General features: G+C 38.7%; 1 protein-coding gene across 1 annotated transcript; it reads left to right on the top strand.

Moving 5' to 3' along the window:
* The first annotated feature begins 184 nt into the window (after window positions 1-184).
* On the top strand, window positions 185-15,513 carry LOC306993741 (von Willebrand factor A domain-containing protein 5A-like). The gene is given in 21 exon segments (XM_079603739.1): window positions 185-733; window positions 2,482-2,684; window positions 2,760-2,959; window positions 2,961-3,180; window positions 3,257-3,371; window positions 3,445-3,620; window positions 4,276-4,364; window positions 4,463-4,607; window positions 5,623-5,702; window positions 5,781-5,895; window positions 5,981-6,139; window positions 6,233-6,336; window positions 6,427-6,722; window positions 9,177-9,239; window positions 9,408-9,440; window positions 10,186-10,257; window positions 10,539-10,563; window positions 11,691-11,743; window positions 14,730-14,848; window positions 14,926-15,049; window positions 15,163-15,513. Coding segments are annotated over 21 exon segments (2,511 nt in total). The 5' UTR covers window positions 185-693; the 3' UTR covers window positions 15,243-15,513.
* Window positions 15,514-16,023: the final 510 nt, after the last annotated feature.

A 16,023-nucleotide genomic window follows, 5' to 3' on the forward strand; every position in this document is an offset into this window, starting at 1 on the left:
ACATACCCAAGTATAAGAAGATGGTGGCCTGTCCTTTTGCTGGAGAAATTCCCACCAAGGTGTTCTTTCTTTCTTTCTTTCTTTCTTTCTTTCTTTCTTTCTTTCTTTCTTTCTTTCTTTCTTTCTTTCTTTCTTTCTTTCTTTCTTTCTTTCTTTCTTTCTTTCTTTCACAGTTAGTGTGACTTTTAGTTGTCATATCTTCATGCAATGAAACTTGATATACTGTATTATTAATGTGTTTTTATGTCATAAATTTATCAAGATCGGTCATCGGCTATATCTGACATACGAACGGGAAATTTGGTTTATGAAAGAATTCCTTTTTTAAGAAAATAGGTACTGTAGCCTGTATTTTATACACATATTTTGACATAAATGTTGTCGCGACAGGCTAATAGTAAAAATCAAGAAAAAACGAGAAATAATAACGCATTTCCGCTTCTGAAAGGGCTTCCGAATACGTACGGTTTTGATTGGATGGTTGGAAAATGCCTAGACCGGTTTGAAAACGCCCAATAATTGGGAAACACCTTCTTGTTGTTCCGCAGAGACGTATACTTGCCGAAAATTAGAAACGTTAAAAAACGTAAGATTTACTCGCATAAATAAGTCGGTCTGTGAAGATTTAGGTTCGTTGTTTGTTTCACTTTCGATTGGAAGTAAAACCGTCATTTCCTCTAACGCAGCGTGAGAATGATGAACTGCGGTCTTGTGACTGAGAAAAACGAGCTAGGTATGAATTCACCTGTTTACTTTGACTGTTAACCCGCGTGACCGCATATTTTTTCTTATTTCTGGAAGCTCTTAAAGTGTTGTTATTGGCTTTGGGCAAGAAATTCAACGTTTAAAAGAAAAAATTGATTGTTTTGATTAAAATTTATAAATGTCATGTGACTGGTGTGAAAGGTCACATGACTAGATCAGTTTATTTCCTGCTTGCACATCTAGAAGAAGATGTCTTCCTCACACTACTACAAAAAGTAGTATATATCTTAATTAACAGATAGAACTATCAAATTTTGTACATATATTCTTTAAAGGGTCTACTACTGATATATTTTGAGAATTATACTCCTGCATATATATTTTGCTCGTAAGACTTTATTGTGACCGTTAAAATTTGTTAACGGTCACAATTGTGACCGGTAGTATAACACAGTGTTTCAGTTGAAAACACAGGTTTTGGCTGTTAATCCTAGTTATCAATTGTTTATTATTACACAGTTTAAAACTATCAGATGTGTTGGACCTTCTAGACGTACGTGACCCCCCCAAGTGCTGTGTGCAGCAAACAGAGGCATTTAAAAGTGCTTGATAGTGATGGATCAGATAGGGAGTACCAGGGTGAAACGGCCTATTTGCCAGGTAGATTATTGAATGGCGATGCAGAGGTGAAACATCTGGAGGATGAGGCAGATGTTCATGAGAACCAATTGGTGTGCGCCACACATCACCACAAACAACCCTTTCTACAATGTACAGCCCATCTTTAGTGCACTGAATGAGTGCACACACATCTCCCTGAAACTGGCCTATAGGCAGGGCCCAAGTGTAGTCCTTGGTCTACGCTAGCCCATAGAGGTTTAGCCGAACAAGCGGAAGTTCATCCAGGGTGTAACTTTGTCCCTGAAAACCTTTTCATCTCACTAAACCTCCTTCGTGAAATGACAAAGCGAGGTTATGGATGTCTTGGAATGTGTTGCGTAAATAGGCCTAATTGAAGAATTTGTATGAATTCTGACTATGGTGTTTCCCACCGGTCACTATTGTGACCGAGTATAAAACCTAATATTTCACTAACTTAACCAAAATAAAATCAATAAGGGCATAAAGTTTGTGTGTTAGGGAGGTCTAAGGAGTAAAATGCATGTATTCAAATTGCAAGAAAAAATTTGGGATTAAACGGGTTAAGTTACCCGTTTCCTAACTTAACACTTATATGTTGCTCTGATTGTTTTTGTGTGTTTATTGGAAATTATAAAAATGAATAACGCCTTTTTCACATTCCTGAATCCTGACTAGTGGATTTAAGGCGTTGACGGACAAAAGCTGTGGGAAAAAACAACCACAAATCACACTGTACAGGTCAAGATGACACTGGTTTCAGTCTTCTAATCTAACTAGTGACCAGGCAACCGCGTCACCAGAATTCACAAATAATGAAGAATTATGTGCATACATGTCTACAACAGCGCACTGCGGATTTGTTGCCAATAGAAATCTGAATTTGAAACGGCAAACTATCTTTACAGTGAATAACCGTCGATTTTAACCGAATTTAGGTATTTCTATTTTATCAAGTATTTTTATTCTGTTATTTATGGGGATGGAGTCTATTAAACCCTTTATTTATCTCTCAGAGAGATGTGATGTTGTTCTGCTGTATTTTAGGTGTATTTAAGATGCTCTGTTTTATTTGAGGTTTATGTTCTGCTGTAAAGGTTTATTTGTGATGTTGTTCTGCTGGTTTGTGTGACTCAGTGCCTCTGAAGAGCATCTCAGTGGAGGTTCGTGTTCAGGATCATGTCTCCACAGTCTCCTCCACTCTGCTGTATGTGAATGAGGAAGAGCGCCCCCTGGAGGCCTTGTTCGTGTTCCCTCTGCCCGCTGATGCTGCTGTCTGCCACTTCAGTGCCAAGATCGGAGAGCAGGAGATTGTGGCAGAGGTGCAAGACAGAGAAACCGTGAGTCCAAATATAAGTCTGCTGGACATTCATTTGCATATTTTTTGCACCACATAACAAAATTGTGTCTTGCAGGCGAGGGATCGGTATGATGACGCTGTGAGTTCGGGTCAGCAGGCGTTTCTGCTGGAAGAGAGCGCAGAGAGTCCTGATGTGTTCAGACTAAGTGTCGGGTGTCTGTCGCCGGGTCAGAACGCTGCCGTCACCATCATCTACGTCACCGAGCTCGATGTGCAGGCCGACCACTCGCTGCGCTTCTGTCTGCCGGCTGTATTAGCAGAGAGAAGCTGATTCTAACACACTTTCTCTGTGTGTGTGTGTGTCAGGTTCAGGAGCTGGTATAGTCTCATCAGAGATTTCATCAGTATGTGGAGCTGTTCCCTACACGCTGACTCTCAGTGTCCATGTGAGCTCTCCAAAGCCCATCTCCAAACTAGAGTCCAACTGCACTCTGGATCCTCTAGTGTTCCTGCACTCGGATCACACTCAGGCTACGGTACTGTGTGTGTCTTCATGTGTTTATCTGGATGTGTGAGCACAGCAGTGTTATGCATGTGTTTTTTTGTGTGTAGGTGAATCTGAGTCCTGGTCACATGTTTGATAAGGACGTTGAGCTGTTTCTGTACTATCAGGATCCCCATCAGCCCTCTGCTATAGTGGAGGCAGGAGTGGCCACTGCCCCATCAGGTCGGACCTGCAGATCACTGGCATTATGGGATTGAGTGATCAAGGTTTCACTGACTCTCTCTCTCTATTTCAGGCTCTCTGATGAGGGACCCAGTGGTCATGATAAGTTTGTACCCAGAATTCCCAGAGGAAGTGATGTCATCACTGGCAACACAAGGAGAGTTTATTTTCGTGATGGACAGATCGGGCAGTATGGGTGAAGTGAAGCATCATGGGAAAGGAGTACAGATGCGCATTGAAAGTGCAAAGGCAAGATTTAAGATTCAAAACATGCTTTTTAAGTGGAGGTTAAACACATTGATTTTTACACATTCATACATTTTGTGTATATTTATAAAACTTATTTTTCATTGCAGCCACTTTCTCTCCTTGTTGAACTGAAAGAATAACTTGCCTTATAAGCTCTTCAGTCGATCCTCATTGAGATGAACGATCGCTCATTTTGTTCATGAATTAGATTAATGAACAGATTGTCTCTTGTTCAGACTCAAATCACTGACTCTCGTCCAGTAAAGGGGTTTTTCGTTCAGTAGGTCGAATGCTCCTTCACAACCCACTCGAATGCTATAGGCTATACGGTTAAAAATATAGTTCACTATTTTGAAAAAATTGTAGACTTCAGTGTACAAGAAATAACAGTCAGTGTATGAAAGTGAACAAGAACGATTTGTTCAAAAAACATTGATTTGTTGAATTTCCGGACTTTTTTTGGCCGAATTTTTTGTTGGAATTTTGAAAACATCAAAAACAACAAAAAATGGAAAACTTAAATTTTTTGACCAAAATTCATATTTTTCCAAAAACTGCTCATTGTGATTTATGCTCATTCTGATGGAGCGCATCACAAATAGAGTCAGTTTTGATGTCATGTTGAGTTTAAATACCTGGCCATGTCTCTCTACAGGACACTCTGCTGTTACTGTTGAAGAGTCTGCCCATGGGATGCTACTTCAATATCTTTGGATTTGGCTCTCGTTTTGAGTCCTTCTTCCCGTTAGTAACTAGATCTTCATTCATAGATGATCAGATATTCAGTTTTTAAATCTGTCAGAGCAGGAGATGAGGAGATGTGTTTGTGTGTTTCACTGCAGTGAGAGTGTCGAGTACAAACAGAAGACAATGGATAAGGCTCTGAAGAGAGTGAAGGAAATGCGTGCAGACCTGGGCGGCACAGAGATTTTACAGCCTCTAAAACACATCTACAGTCAGCCCTGTAAGCCTGACCATCCCAGACAGGTACAACAACACCTCAGCATGCATCTGAACGACACACTGACATTCATGACAACACACTGACATTCATGTGAAAGTATCAACTAGGCTAAAAGAGTTTGTTCACCAAAAAATATAAATTCTGCCATTATTTTCTCACCCTCATGTCGTTCCAAAACCATAAGACTTTTGTTCATCTTCAAAACACAACTGAAGATATTTTTTATGAAATCTGAGAGGTTTCTGTTCCTCCATTTAAAGTCCATTCACCCAATACTTTCTTTGATGCTTCATAAAGTTTATAAAACGCAAGTGAACGTAAACCATATGAATCAAGCAGTTTAATCCAAGTCTTCAAAAGATGAACATATTTCATTTAGGCTTTTATTCACTTATAAACACTGATAAACACACAAACATACACTCTAAAAGTGAACATGTGCAGTTGTTGCTTTAACTTGTTGCATTTTTTGTGTGTGCTACTCTTCGCCACAATGGTAACCACAACATTCAATAACAGAAACTCCTCTAAATGTCATCTTTTCCTTTACTGAATAACACTTAATGTCTAAGTGTTTACGATCTACTTAGGCTCACGATGATAAATGCAGCCCTGGGCAGTGGATCTGTAGTTGATGTCTAATGATGTTCATGCATGACGCGCCAGAACAAACCTCATTGGTTCTCGTGTATTAAGCACACACCTTTGAATCTCTGTGTTTACCAAGTTTAGATGTGAATAAAAGCCTAAATTGAATCTGTTTATAATATACAGCAATCGTGTCTCCTCAGAAGACTTGGATTAAACTGCTCGATTCATATGGATTACTTATACTTATGTTTAATGAACTTTTTTAAGTGTCAAAGTTTTGGGTAAATCTAATTTCAATGCCGGGACAGAAATCTCAGGTTTCATAAAAAATATTTTCATTTGTCCATCAAAGATAAACAAAAGGATTACAGATTTGGAATGAAATTACAGAATTTTCATTTTTGGGTGAACTATCCCTTTAAGACTAAGATGCTTTTCTCTCTTCAGCTGTTCATCTTCACTGATGGAGAGGTGGGAAACACTAAAGAGGTGCTGGATCTGGTGAAACATCATGTTCACTCTCACAGGTAAAGGTCTGCTGGGTTTGATCTTCCCATCATTCATCTCTTCGTCACTTACAGTAACAGAGTTTATTGTGTGTTCAGGTGTTTCTCATTCGGGATTGGTGAGGGTGCAAGTACCGCCCTCATCACAGGAATGGCCAGGGAAGGATCTGGTCACGCTCAGTTCATCACAGGCACCGACCGCATGCAGCCCAAAGTAAAGCTCTCCACTGGATTTCACAGGCTCAAATGTTTCCTAGTCAAATGTCTCAATGGTTTCTCTTTCTCTTAAACTATATCAGGTGATGCAGTCCCTCAGGTTTGCGCTGCAGCCTCCTGTGTTTAATATCTCTGTGGATTGGACCCTTCCAGATGGCGTTACTGTTGACACACTTTCTCAACCCATCAATGTGCTCTTCCAGGGTCAAAGGGAACTCATTTACGGCCGACTTAAAGGAGAGGTGGGATGATTTAGCATGTGTATCTTTAATGAGAATAAGAGACCAGTGTCTCTCATTTGTTTAGATGATAAAAAATCTGCCCCTCTCTTATAGAGTTCAGGAGGTTTTGAGGGAAAAGTGACGGTCAAATACAGGCTTAAAGATAAACCGGTAACAAACCAGCTCCACTTCTGCCTCAAACCAACTGAGGAAACTGGGTAACAGACAAACACGCAGAAACACATTGAATTGGATGACATCAACTCTTTGCTTTTCAAATCCAACAAATTTCCTTTATGTTTTTGCAGGTTGTCCGTCCACCGGCTGGCGGCTCGGACCCGGATCCGTTCTCTGGAGCAGGAGGAGAGGTCATGTGGTGCAGATGTTGAGAGCATCAGGAGCAAGATTGTGGAGCTCAGTGTTCAGGCAGGAGTGAGCAGTGTTCATACAGCCTTCATTGCCATTAATAAAGACAGCAGACAGACTGTGAAAGGACCCCTGCTGCACAGAAGAGTGCCGACACACGGTCGCAGAATGTTAGGACAGTGTCTGCCATTGGCTTCTGCATGGCAAGCACCAATCATATTTTCTTCAGTCCTCAATGGTGAGTACGGCCCTGTCCATATGACCTCATCATGTTGCATGTGAAGGCCGTCTAGTTACCATATCGGAAACAAAAACATTAGTTTGGCTTTTTAATGTAAAAATGTCTCATCCTTTGACAGTACGAATGAATTAGTCAAAGAACAGATATCGAAAATCGCAGCTTTTTAAATGACAAGGTCCACTCACATTTTTCAAGTTAAAATTATGATTTCAACATGCTATAGTTCTTTGTCACTTAACAGACATGTGGTGAGTGCAACTCATTTTAATGTGAAATTAATTTGTGTTTTAGGCAAGTCTAAGGGCCCTATCTTGCACCCAGCGCAATTGACTTTGTACACCGACACATGTACCATTCCTATTTTGCACCCGCGCACAGCGGACTTTTCCCTCCACAGACACACGTCTGTAAATTAGGGAATGAACTTGCGCTCGCGGGGGCGGTTTAGCGCAAAGAGGAGGCGTGTTCTGGCGCAAACGCTCACTGGTGCTATTTTGGAGTATAAAAAAACAATTCCGCCACTGACCAGAAAAAAACGTGTCTAAAGACAGTGGCGCATTGCGCAATAGTCATATGCTATTTTAAGGGCGCATGCTTGGCCATTATGTAGCGTGTGAAAAACGCGCATACACCTTGATTCTCTAATCTAAACGGACGCAGCAGTTTTCATTTTTGCAAATCATACATTATTACAAGGAAAAATATTAACACACGAGGGAAATGTTGTGTCCATGAAGATGTGAAAAAATAGGCATAAATCTAGCTTACACATTTACCCAAATTATTATACGCCTGTTTAACCGAAGCTAATTTGGGTGGGTTTCTCCCATCCCCATACAATGTCACTTCTCTGTCTTTCACGGCCCTGACGAGAACGAGAACTCCTCGGCTGTGAATCGCTCCTGGCGCGCGGTGGCAAATCCGCCGTTATAATAGCAATTCGCCATGGAATAGCGCGTTTGCTTTTAAAGGGAATGTAAGAGGACGCTCTGATTGGTTTATTTCACGTTACGCCCAAACCACACCTATGAATAATGAAGCTACTTCAGACCAACCCCTTTTAGATTTGCGCCGGGCGCAAGAGTCATTTATCCTGCCGGGAAAATAGCAACAGTGCCCAAGACCCGCTCACAAAGTTACTTGCGCTTTGCGCTTTGACACTTGCGTTTCAGATCGTTAAAATAGGGCCCTAAATCTTTTGGAGCCTTGACTGGTAAGATAATATATTGACTCTTCTTTTCAGTCTCATATCAGTGCTGTTTAAAGGAGCATTTCACCCGTGGGAACATTAATCTTTATTTAAAAAAAAGTGGGTCATATATGTAGTCGAAATGTCACACAAAGAACGAACAAGTGTCCGTAGGCGCACAGTGAGAGCACAGGCACTACCAGCTCGAGCCAGTCCGGGCTCCTCGTTCGCCACAGGTCTTCTCGCCTCCTGTCCCTCCTTCAGCCTCAGCTGCTCTTCGCTATATTGCAGCTCGTAAAGGTAGCCACGAACATCTGATTCGAGCATCAGACTTTCGATATCCTCTTCTTCCATATTATATTGAGTACCTTCCGCCATTGTCGTAACTTCACATCTGGCTCCACAGCGCCTGTTAGCTTAGCTTCCAAACAAGATGGCGGATATTGTTTTTAGTTTCTGCTAGTGAAGTCCCACCCACTGATCTGTAATAGGTCTGTAGCATGAGTGGGTCCCACGCCCTGGAAAAATGAGGAACGAGTGTTTGTAGTCTCAACCCCTCTACAAAGATATGGGACTTCCTACTTAGAATGACACAAAATGACGATTTTCACATCATTATAAGCAGGAACTGCAACACTGAAATCCGTATTTCTCCCGTCTCAGGGGAAAATGAGGGAATAATGCACGACCATTCAAAAATATGACTGGGTTTCTAACGACACAAAGCTTAATGCAAATGGGTGAAGTTTCCCTTTAAAAGCTCTGATTTTTTCTGTATGGATGTGTGTGTGTGTGTGTGTGTTGTGTTTCCCTGACAGCAAGGATTGCATATGCTTTTCTTGTCCCTTCACAGTTCAATACATTTGAGCAGTTGAGTTGACCTCATTAAGATATAAAATATTCAGGTTTAGGGAGGATGTGGTCAGTGGTTCTTTTTAATCTGTGTGGGTTTCTTGAGTTTACAAGAATGTGTTTGTGGTACAAACTTCCCAACATAACATCAATTTAGAACAATTCACGTTCACTGGAAATGACAGAGTGCTAAAAATGGCTCTTGTACCTGTTTTTATGGGTTCATTGACAAACAAAACAATACAAAGGGTCATTGCAAGATTGTTTTGGGCCAGAAATGTCCATATCAATCCATCCCTATTCAAAAAGCTTTTCTTGTTTGTTAGTTATTTTGGATGCGTCTGTTCTTCTGTTCTTAGATGTTTCTCCAGATCTGAATCTGTTCTGACCTTTGATTTCTCTGCCTGTAGGTCAACAACCTGCTCAGTCACTGAACTTTGAACGTAGGGCTACTAAGTCTAAGTCACTGCTGGGTAAATACACTTCAATGTAATATTATTTTAATGAAAGAGTGGAGTATGCAATGTTTGAAGAAACTGTTGCATTCAATTATTGGTTTATAAGCCTCACCAAACCACAGCACTAAATTATTCCCTGTCACATAACAATTAACAACATGTAAAAATGTATTTGTTTTCCAGGGAGACTATTTCAAGCCCCGTTTAAAAAACATGGTAAGATAAATCATATTGACTAATCTTCTCTTGTGGTTTAGGTGTTTATTTGTATTTGTTATGCAGCTTTGCATGTGAACATTTAAAATAAATATATATCATATGTATGTTTTATGGTAAGAATGGTGCTATATAAGACACACACACACAAACACACATACACACTTCAACATTTTATACATTTATAACATTTATAACATATTTTTATACTTATTTCTCTGTTGTCCTTCACTTTCGTCACTCCTCCTTTTATGCTTCCGCTCCTCCGTGAGAGATACGACACCAGTGCGTTTAAAACACTCAATTGTGTAAAATAGTCATAATAAAGAATGAGGAGATGTTCAAACTTGACTAGTAGTAAATAAATATTTGTGCTATCAAATTAAACCTATTAATGCATGTGATTTAACTGTTTAACATTTGTTAATGCAAACACAGTTAGAGGCCAAATGTTTGTACATAAGACTGCATCTGAGGAAAGATTTTGTATTATTGCTGATTCAATAATCAGCAATAATATTTAATTTAATTAAAAAAAAAAAAAGTTTTTTGAGTTGTTGTGGTGCATGTGTGTTAGACCAAGAAATTAGTTTTGCATTCATTCAAATATAAAGCTTCACATAAGGTGTTTGTGCATGTTTATTTTACTTTAGAGATGGCAAGATCCTAATGTGGTTCTGCAAGAAAAATAAACGTTTATATATTGTTCACTTTTATTTCTCATCTGAATGTGCTGGCATATTAGCAGTTGAAGCATATTCCCACCAGATTCAACAGCAAAGGATGGGCTTTTGTTATTCAACACTTTCTATGGAGAGTAAGTGAACATACACACCGAAGGCCATTTCACAAACTTCTGTCAGGGCTCTGACATTGTGATGCACATCATCATTTATCATTCAGAGATTACTAAACAAATGTGTTTCATTTGTGCTGATCATAAATGTGTTCATGCCTCATTTTTTTCTGTTACTTTGAATTTTTCTACTGAAACAAGAGAAACGTACATTCATTTTAGAGAACTCGTTGATTGTTAGTGAAAATATATTTCTTCAAATTTACTAAAGACATGAATTCTCTTGTTTTCTGTCTTTTCAGGGAGAAAACCTTGGCCTATTGGAAAGTAAGACAATGAATCCAAAGTGATTGACATGTTTTTGTGATGTGTGTGTGTGAGTTTTATTTCAAACGGTAACACTTTAAAATACGGATCCTTCGTTAATGAATAACTACACAGGAACAAATGAGTAACACAATGTTAACAATCTAGTAACTACAGTTAACTAACAAGTAACTCTGATTAACGAATTAGTAATTAATAGCACACATATGTAAGTGGTAGTTCACTATTAACTAATCAATAACTACTATTTTTCAATACTTCCCAGAGAAATAATGAAAAAAATTCACAATTCATGCAAAACTTAATAACTAATGCAGGAAAAATCACTAGCACTAGATTAACATTACTGCTAGATACTGTACACTAATTATAAATATGTAATAGTGTAGCAGAATTATGATTTGGGAAAGCTGTCAATAATTAGCCTATGCACTGCTGTCTTTTAGAGAACTATTCATAAACTAAATAATTTTTAAGAATTGTTTTTATAAATGCACTTGTCTGGAACACTTACCCTGTGGCCGATTTTCCGGCATTCCTCTGGACTGGCTTTGAATAACTAGACTCATCATGGTGAGTACTGGAACATACTGAGTCATCAGCCATCCAAATACCAGTTATTTTATTATTTAACCTACTTCTCAAAAGTGTTTTATGTATGTCTCTTTGCTCATATGTATATATATATATATATATATATATATATATATATATATGTGTGTGTATATATATCCTGTGAATGATTAGATGATTCTACCCTTTCGGGTTGGCTCTTCATTAGTAACTACAGCATGGAATCATGGGAAGTATTGAAAAATAGTAGTTATTGATTAGTTATTAGTGAACTACCACTTAAATCTGTAAAAAATTCAGTAGTTCTCTGGGAAGTATTAAAAAAATTGTAGTTATTGATTAGTTAATAAACTACCACTTAAATCTGTGTGCTATTAATGACTAATTCGTTAATCAGAGTTTCTTGTTAGTTAACTGTAGTTACTAGATTGTTAACATTGTGTTACTCATTTGTTCATGTGTAGTTATTCATTAACGAAGGATCCGTATTTTAAAGTGTTACCTTTCAAACTCTATGTGAACCTCTAAGTCACCTTAATGATTGTTGTTGTCAGTTGCAGAGATTCTAGAGAGTCTCATCAAGCAAAATCTCTAGGCGAACAAAGGGGTATAAACACACACACACACACACACACACACACACACACACACACACACACACACACACAGTTTTTCATTTCTATCCTTGTGGGGACATTCCATAGGCGTAATGGTTTTTATACTGTACAAACTGTATATTCTATCCCCTTACACTGCCCCTATCCCTAAACCTACCCATCACAGGAGACATTCTGCATTTTTACATTTTCAAAAATATATAATTTAGTATGTTTATTAACCCATTCCCCTCATGGGGACCGCTGGCTGGTCCCCACAATGGAGGTGAATCTCAGGTTTTACTATCCTTGTGGGGACATTCGGTTCCCACAATGCATAATAAACCAAGCCACACACACACACACACACACACACACACACACACACACACACACACACACACACACACACACACACACACACACACACACACACACACACACACACACACACACACAGGGACTTTTATGGGGACTTTCCATAGACATAATGATGTTTATACTGTAAAAGACGGTATATTCTATCCCCTAATCGCAACCATAACAGAAAAAATTCTGCAATTTTACATTTTCTAAAACTTAATTTACAATGATTTATAAGCTCTTTTCCTCATGGGGACCTAAAAATGTCTATAAAAAAAGAAAAGAAAAGGTTATTACTGGGACATTTAGTCCCCTTTACGGGTTTACCACACACTAACTGCTTTATTATAAACTAACCGTTTATTTGTACAGCCCTTTTCACAATACACATCATTTCAAAGCAGCTTTACAGAAAGTGCACGAGTCCACATTACAATTTAGAGTGATCTGTTATCAGAGGTAACTAAGTTAAGTATTTCAGAAATGTACATACCGGTATAAGTTAGCGAAAAATGTATTAATTTAAACAATGTAATAATTTAATGCAGAAACAATGTGCTCATTGAAGTAATGAATACTTGTTTGTTAAAGGAGAACTCCGGTCAATTTTAACATTGAGCTCAATTTTTGGTACATTTGGAGTGCTGTCAATACAGAGAACAACGACAAAAATCGGTGTTGCCTACAGCGTGTTATCCTCTTTTTAAAATTGGCACCCTATTGACTTGAATGGGGCAAATTTTAAACCTGCTTTTATTTCTCTTATCATCCTTGATGTGTCATACAAGTGCCCAGCCATGTTGAGTGATTCCTTCAGAGTGAACACGAGTGAATCTGACTGCAGTAGATGTGAAAGATATTAATAAAAATGATGTTATATCAGCCAGCGCACATACCTGTATTTACTTCCTGTTTTCGGTCGAAGTCCAAAGTAGTCGATTGTCGAGTTCACCCGCATAGGTTTAGTTACCTATGATCACGCGTGTGAACTCGACAATCGACTATAGGATAGGATAACACGGTGTAGGCAGAGCCATAGAGAGAAAGAGTTGCGACACTCTTTGATGTCGCCGCTGTGGCTGTCACGTGGTTCATGTACGCCCTAATAGTTCCAAAACATACGCTGGCTGTCATGTTATTCTATGGGACAGACAGCAGCGATTGCATTATTGAACGGTAAATATAAAATAAAACACATACCCAAGTACTTTTTCAGCTGTTATTGCATTTTGTTAATATCAGTTTTGCATTTGGAGGGGCAACGAGGTACTGTATATTACTTAGATAAGTTTTAGGCTATATTTTTGGAGGGAAAAGCTTAGTGTTCATGGTCGCATGGGTAGTAGCACTGGCTTTAGCGGCTCTAACTTAACTTTTCCATATCATTCATCTGATGATGGACGTCTCATGATATTTATTTTAGCACAACTGGGCTGTATTAGGCTATTGATTCCCGTGATTTTGCTTATAAATTCTGATTCAGCCATTAGCCTAACGTTACCTTCGTGATCACGCAGAGGTCTGCCGTGGCGGTCCGTTCAGAATTCGCATGGCTGATACAAATGAAGGTTTTCAAATAAAATATATTTTTATTAAACAATGACAGACAACAAAAATGTGTGCTTGTGTGAACAAGAAAAACAAAAACCAGGGGCTGGTGATCCATGAAACAGACAGGATTGGTGATGGCCATAACAATCCTAGAGGTCCAGCATTGTTCACACGCCGCTTCACTCAAGAAAGACAATAAATGAAAAGTTAGTATATCCCAAAAAATCAATTAAATAAAAGTTGCTATAAAGGTGGTAGCGATGAATTACCGAACTAATCAGATATGCTACCTTCACAGCTGGCGAAGTCACGCTGGCAAATGCTAGAAAATTGGTTGAAATAACCAAGATAAAATATAAATAATTACGCAGTGCATATACAAATGAAGACCAGTATAAGCATCGCAAAGGGCCTCTGAAACAATATAGACAGTTCACAGTTGACAATTCAAAAGAGGGCGATATTTCAGCAAGTTACCTCTGGAACAACTCGACGCGCTGCAATGTAAGTGAATGGGGTTCAACGCTCAAATGACAGTGTTTTGGAACTAATCCGATCTCCACATCCCGGAAGTAGGCGGTTAAAAGCGCCGCCATTTTTTACAACGGAGGTCTATGGGAGTGTCGCAACTCTTTCTCTCTATGGCTCTGGGTGTAGGCAACACCGATTTTTGTCGTTGTTCTCTGTATTGACAGCACTCCAAATTTACAAAAAATTGAGCTCAATGTTAAAATTGACCGGAGTTCTCCTTTAACAAAATATGACATTTAGAAAATATAGCATTGAAATGAAGATTTCAATGCATATAGATGAAACAAGAGATGAGTCTTTTTATTATCTTGAAAATACAATTTTATCTCCTCTTTTTTTCTCTTCTTCTTCAAATTTGTCTATAATTGCCTCAACTTTTGATAGTACGATTAAATGAGTCAAAGAACCGATCAAGAATGTTATGCTATTGTGTCATTCCTAACATAGTTCAATATTAAAGTCAAAATAACCAACAAGGACAAAGAGGCAAGACATTTCTGGATTTTTTTTCCATGAATGCACAAATAACTCTATATGTGTGTTCAACTGCAGACCCGTTACTCCAGCTGGTTTCTCTCCAAAAGGCGTCGGGCTGCTGGGATCTGGACGTCACATTGGCTGATGCGTTTGGGAAGACAGAGGATGAGCTGACCAATCAGAAACCAGCACAGGTGAGAGATGTGATGAATAATAAGACAGTGATGATTGTGTCCAGTAACTAATGCAGTGTATGATGGTCTGTACACAGGTGGAGGGGTCAGTATGGGCCACTCTCCTGGCTCTGATCTGGTTATACGGCTGTAAAATAGACCAGCGGGTCGAGTGGCAGTTTGTGGCCATGAAGGCAGCGTCATGGATCCGCTCTCAGAAAGGTGAGATCTCCATTCCAGACAACATTCACTCACTCAGCGTACATCAAGAGACGCTTCAGCAAATCTCTTCAGTTCTGACACACACTGATGATTTGAGTGTGTGTGTGTTTCAGTGGGCGATCTGTCCGAGTGTGTGTGTGTAGGTAATGTCCTGCTCGGATGTCAGGTGACCAAAGAGACTCTGGGAATCTGAAGACGTCAGTGTTTCTACTTCCTGTGCCGTCAGAAGACAAAAGAACTGTTACAGTTTCATTTACTGTATATGTTAGTGTTTCATTAGAATTTAGTTCTTATCTTAAATCAACACCATATTTTTATATTAAATATTTTAAGAATCATGATAATGTTTTTGCTGTTTTGAAATTGAAAATAATTTTAATCAGATTCATTGGACGAGTCCTCAATCACTGAGGATACTTTTACACAGCAACAGAATCCAGTTTAGATGCTAAAATGATTATGTTCACACAAACATGTTAATGTTGAATTATGGCAGCAAAGACTACTATTAAAGTAATAAAAATATTTAAATAATCTTTGTCATTCTTTTACATGCAATGAAAGTAAAAAACACACACCATAAAATAGTCCATACAGTACATTGAAGCCATTTAATACCTTACTATGTTTGAATTTCACACACAGGAAGCCTTCATTTCAACATACATTTCATTTCACAACTTGTTGAGTACAAATATGATATCATGTTCTCTCCATTCCTCAATGCTTCATGAGCGAGCAGCATCTGGTGGTTTCTTCACAATAATGTACAAAGTCACAAGGCACTTCCTGTAAATCAATTCTATCAAAACACCTGCATTTTCACCTCTAGCTTTGGATTAAAGCATCTGATAAATTACTTTTTTTTTATTCCGATTTGCTTTCACTGGCTGGATGGACACAGAATGAAACAAATGGAGCTCTGACATCAGAACGGTCAATTTATTTAGGCTAGTGTTGTTGCCTTGTATACA

This window comes from Phoxinus phoxinus (genome assembly GCF_949152265.1).
Source record: "Phoxinus phoxinus genome assembly, chromosome: 25".
In the NCBI taxonomy this organism is placed as follows: Eukaryota; Metazoa; Chordata; class Actinopteri; order Cypriniformes; family Leuciscidae; genus Phoxinus; species Phoxinus phoxinus.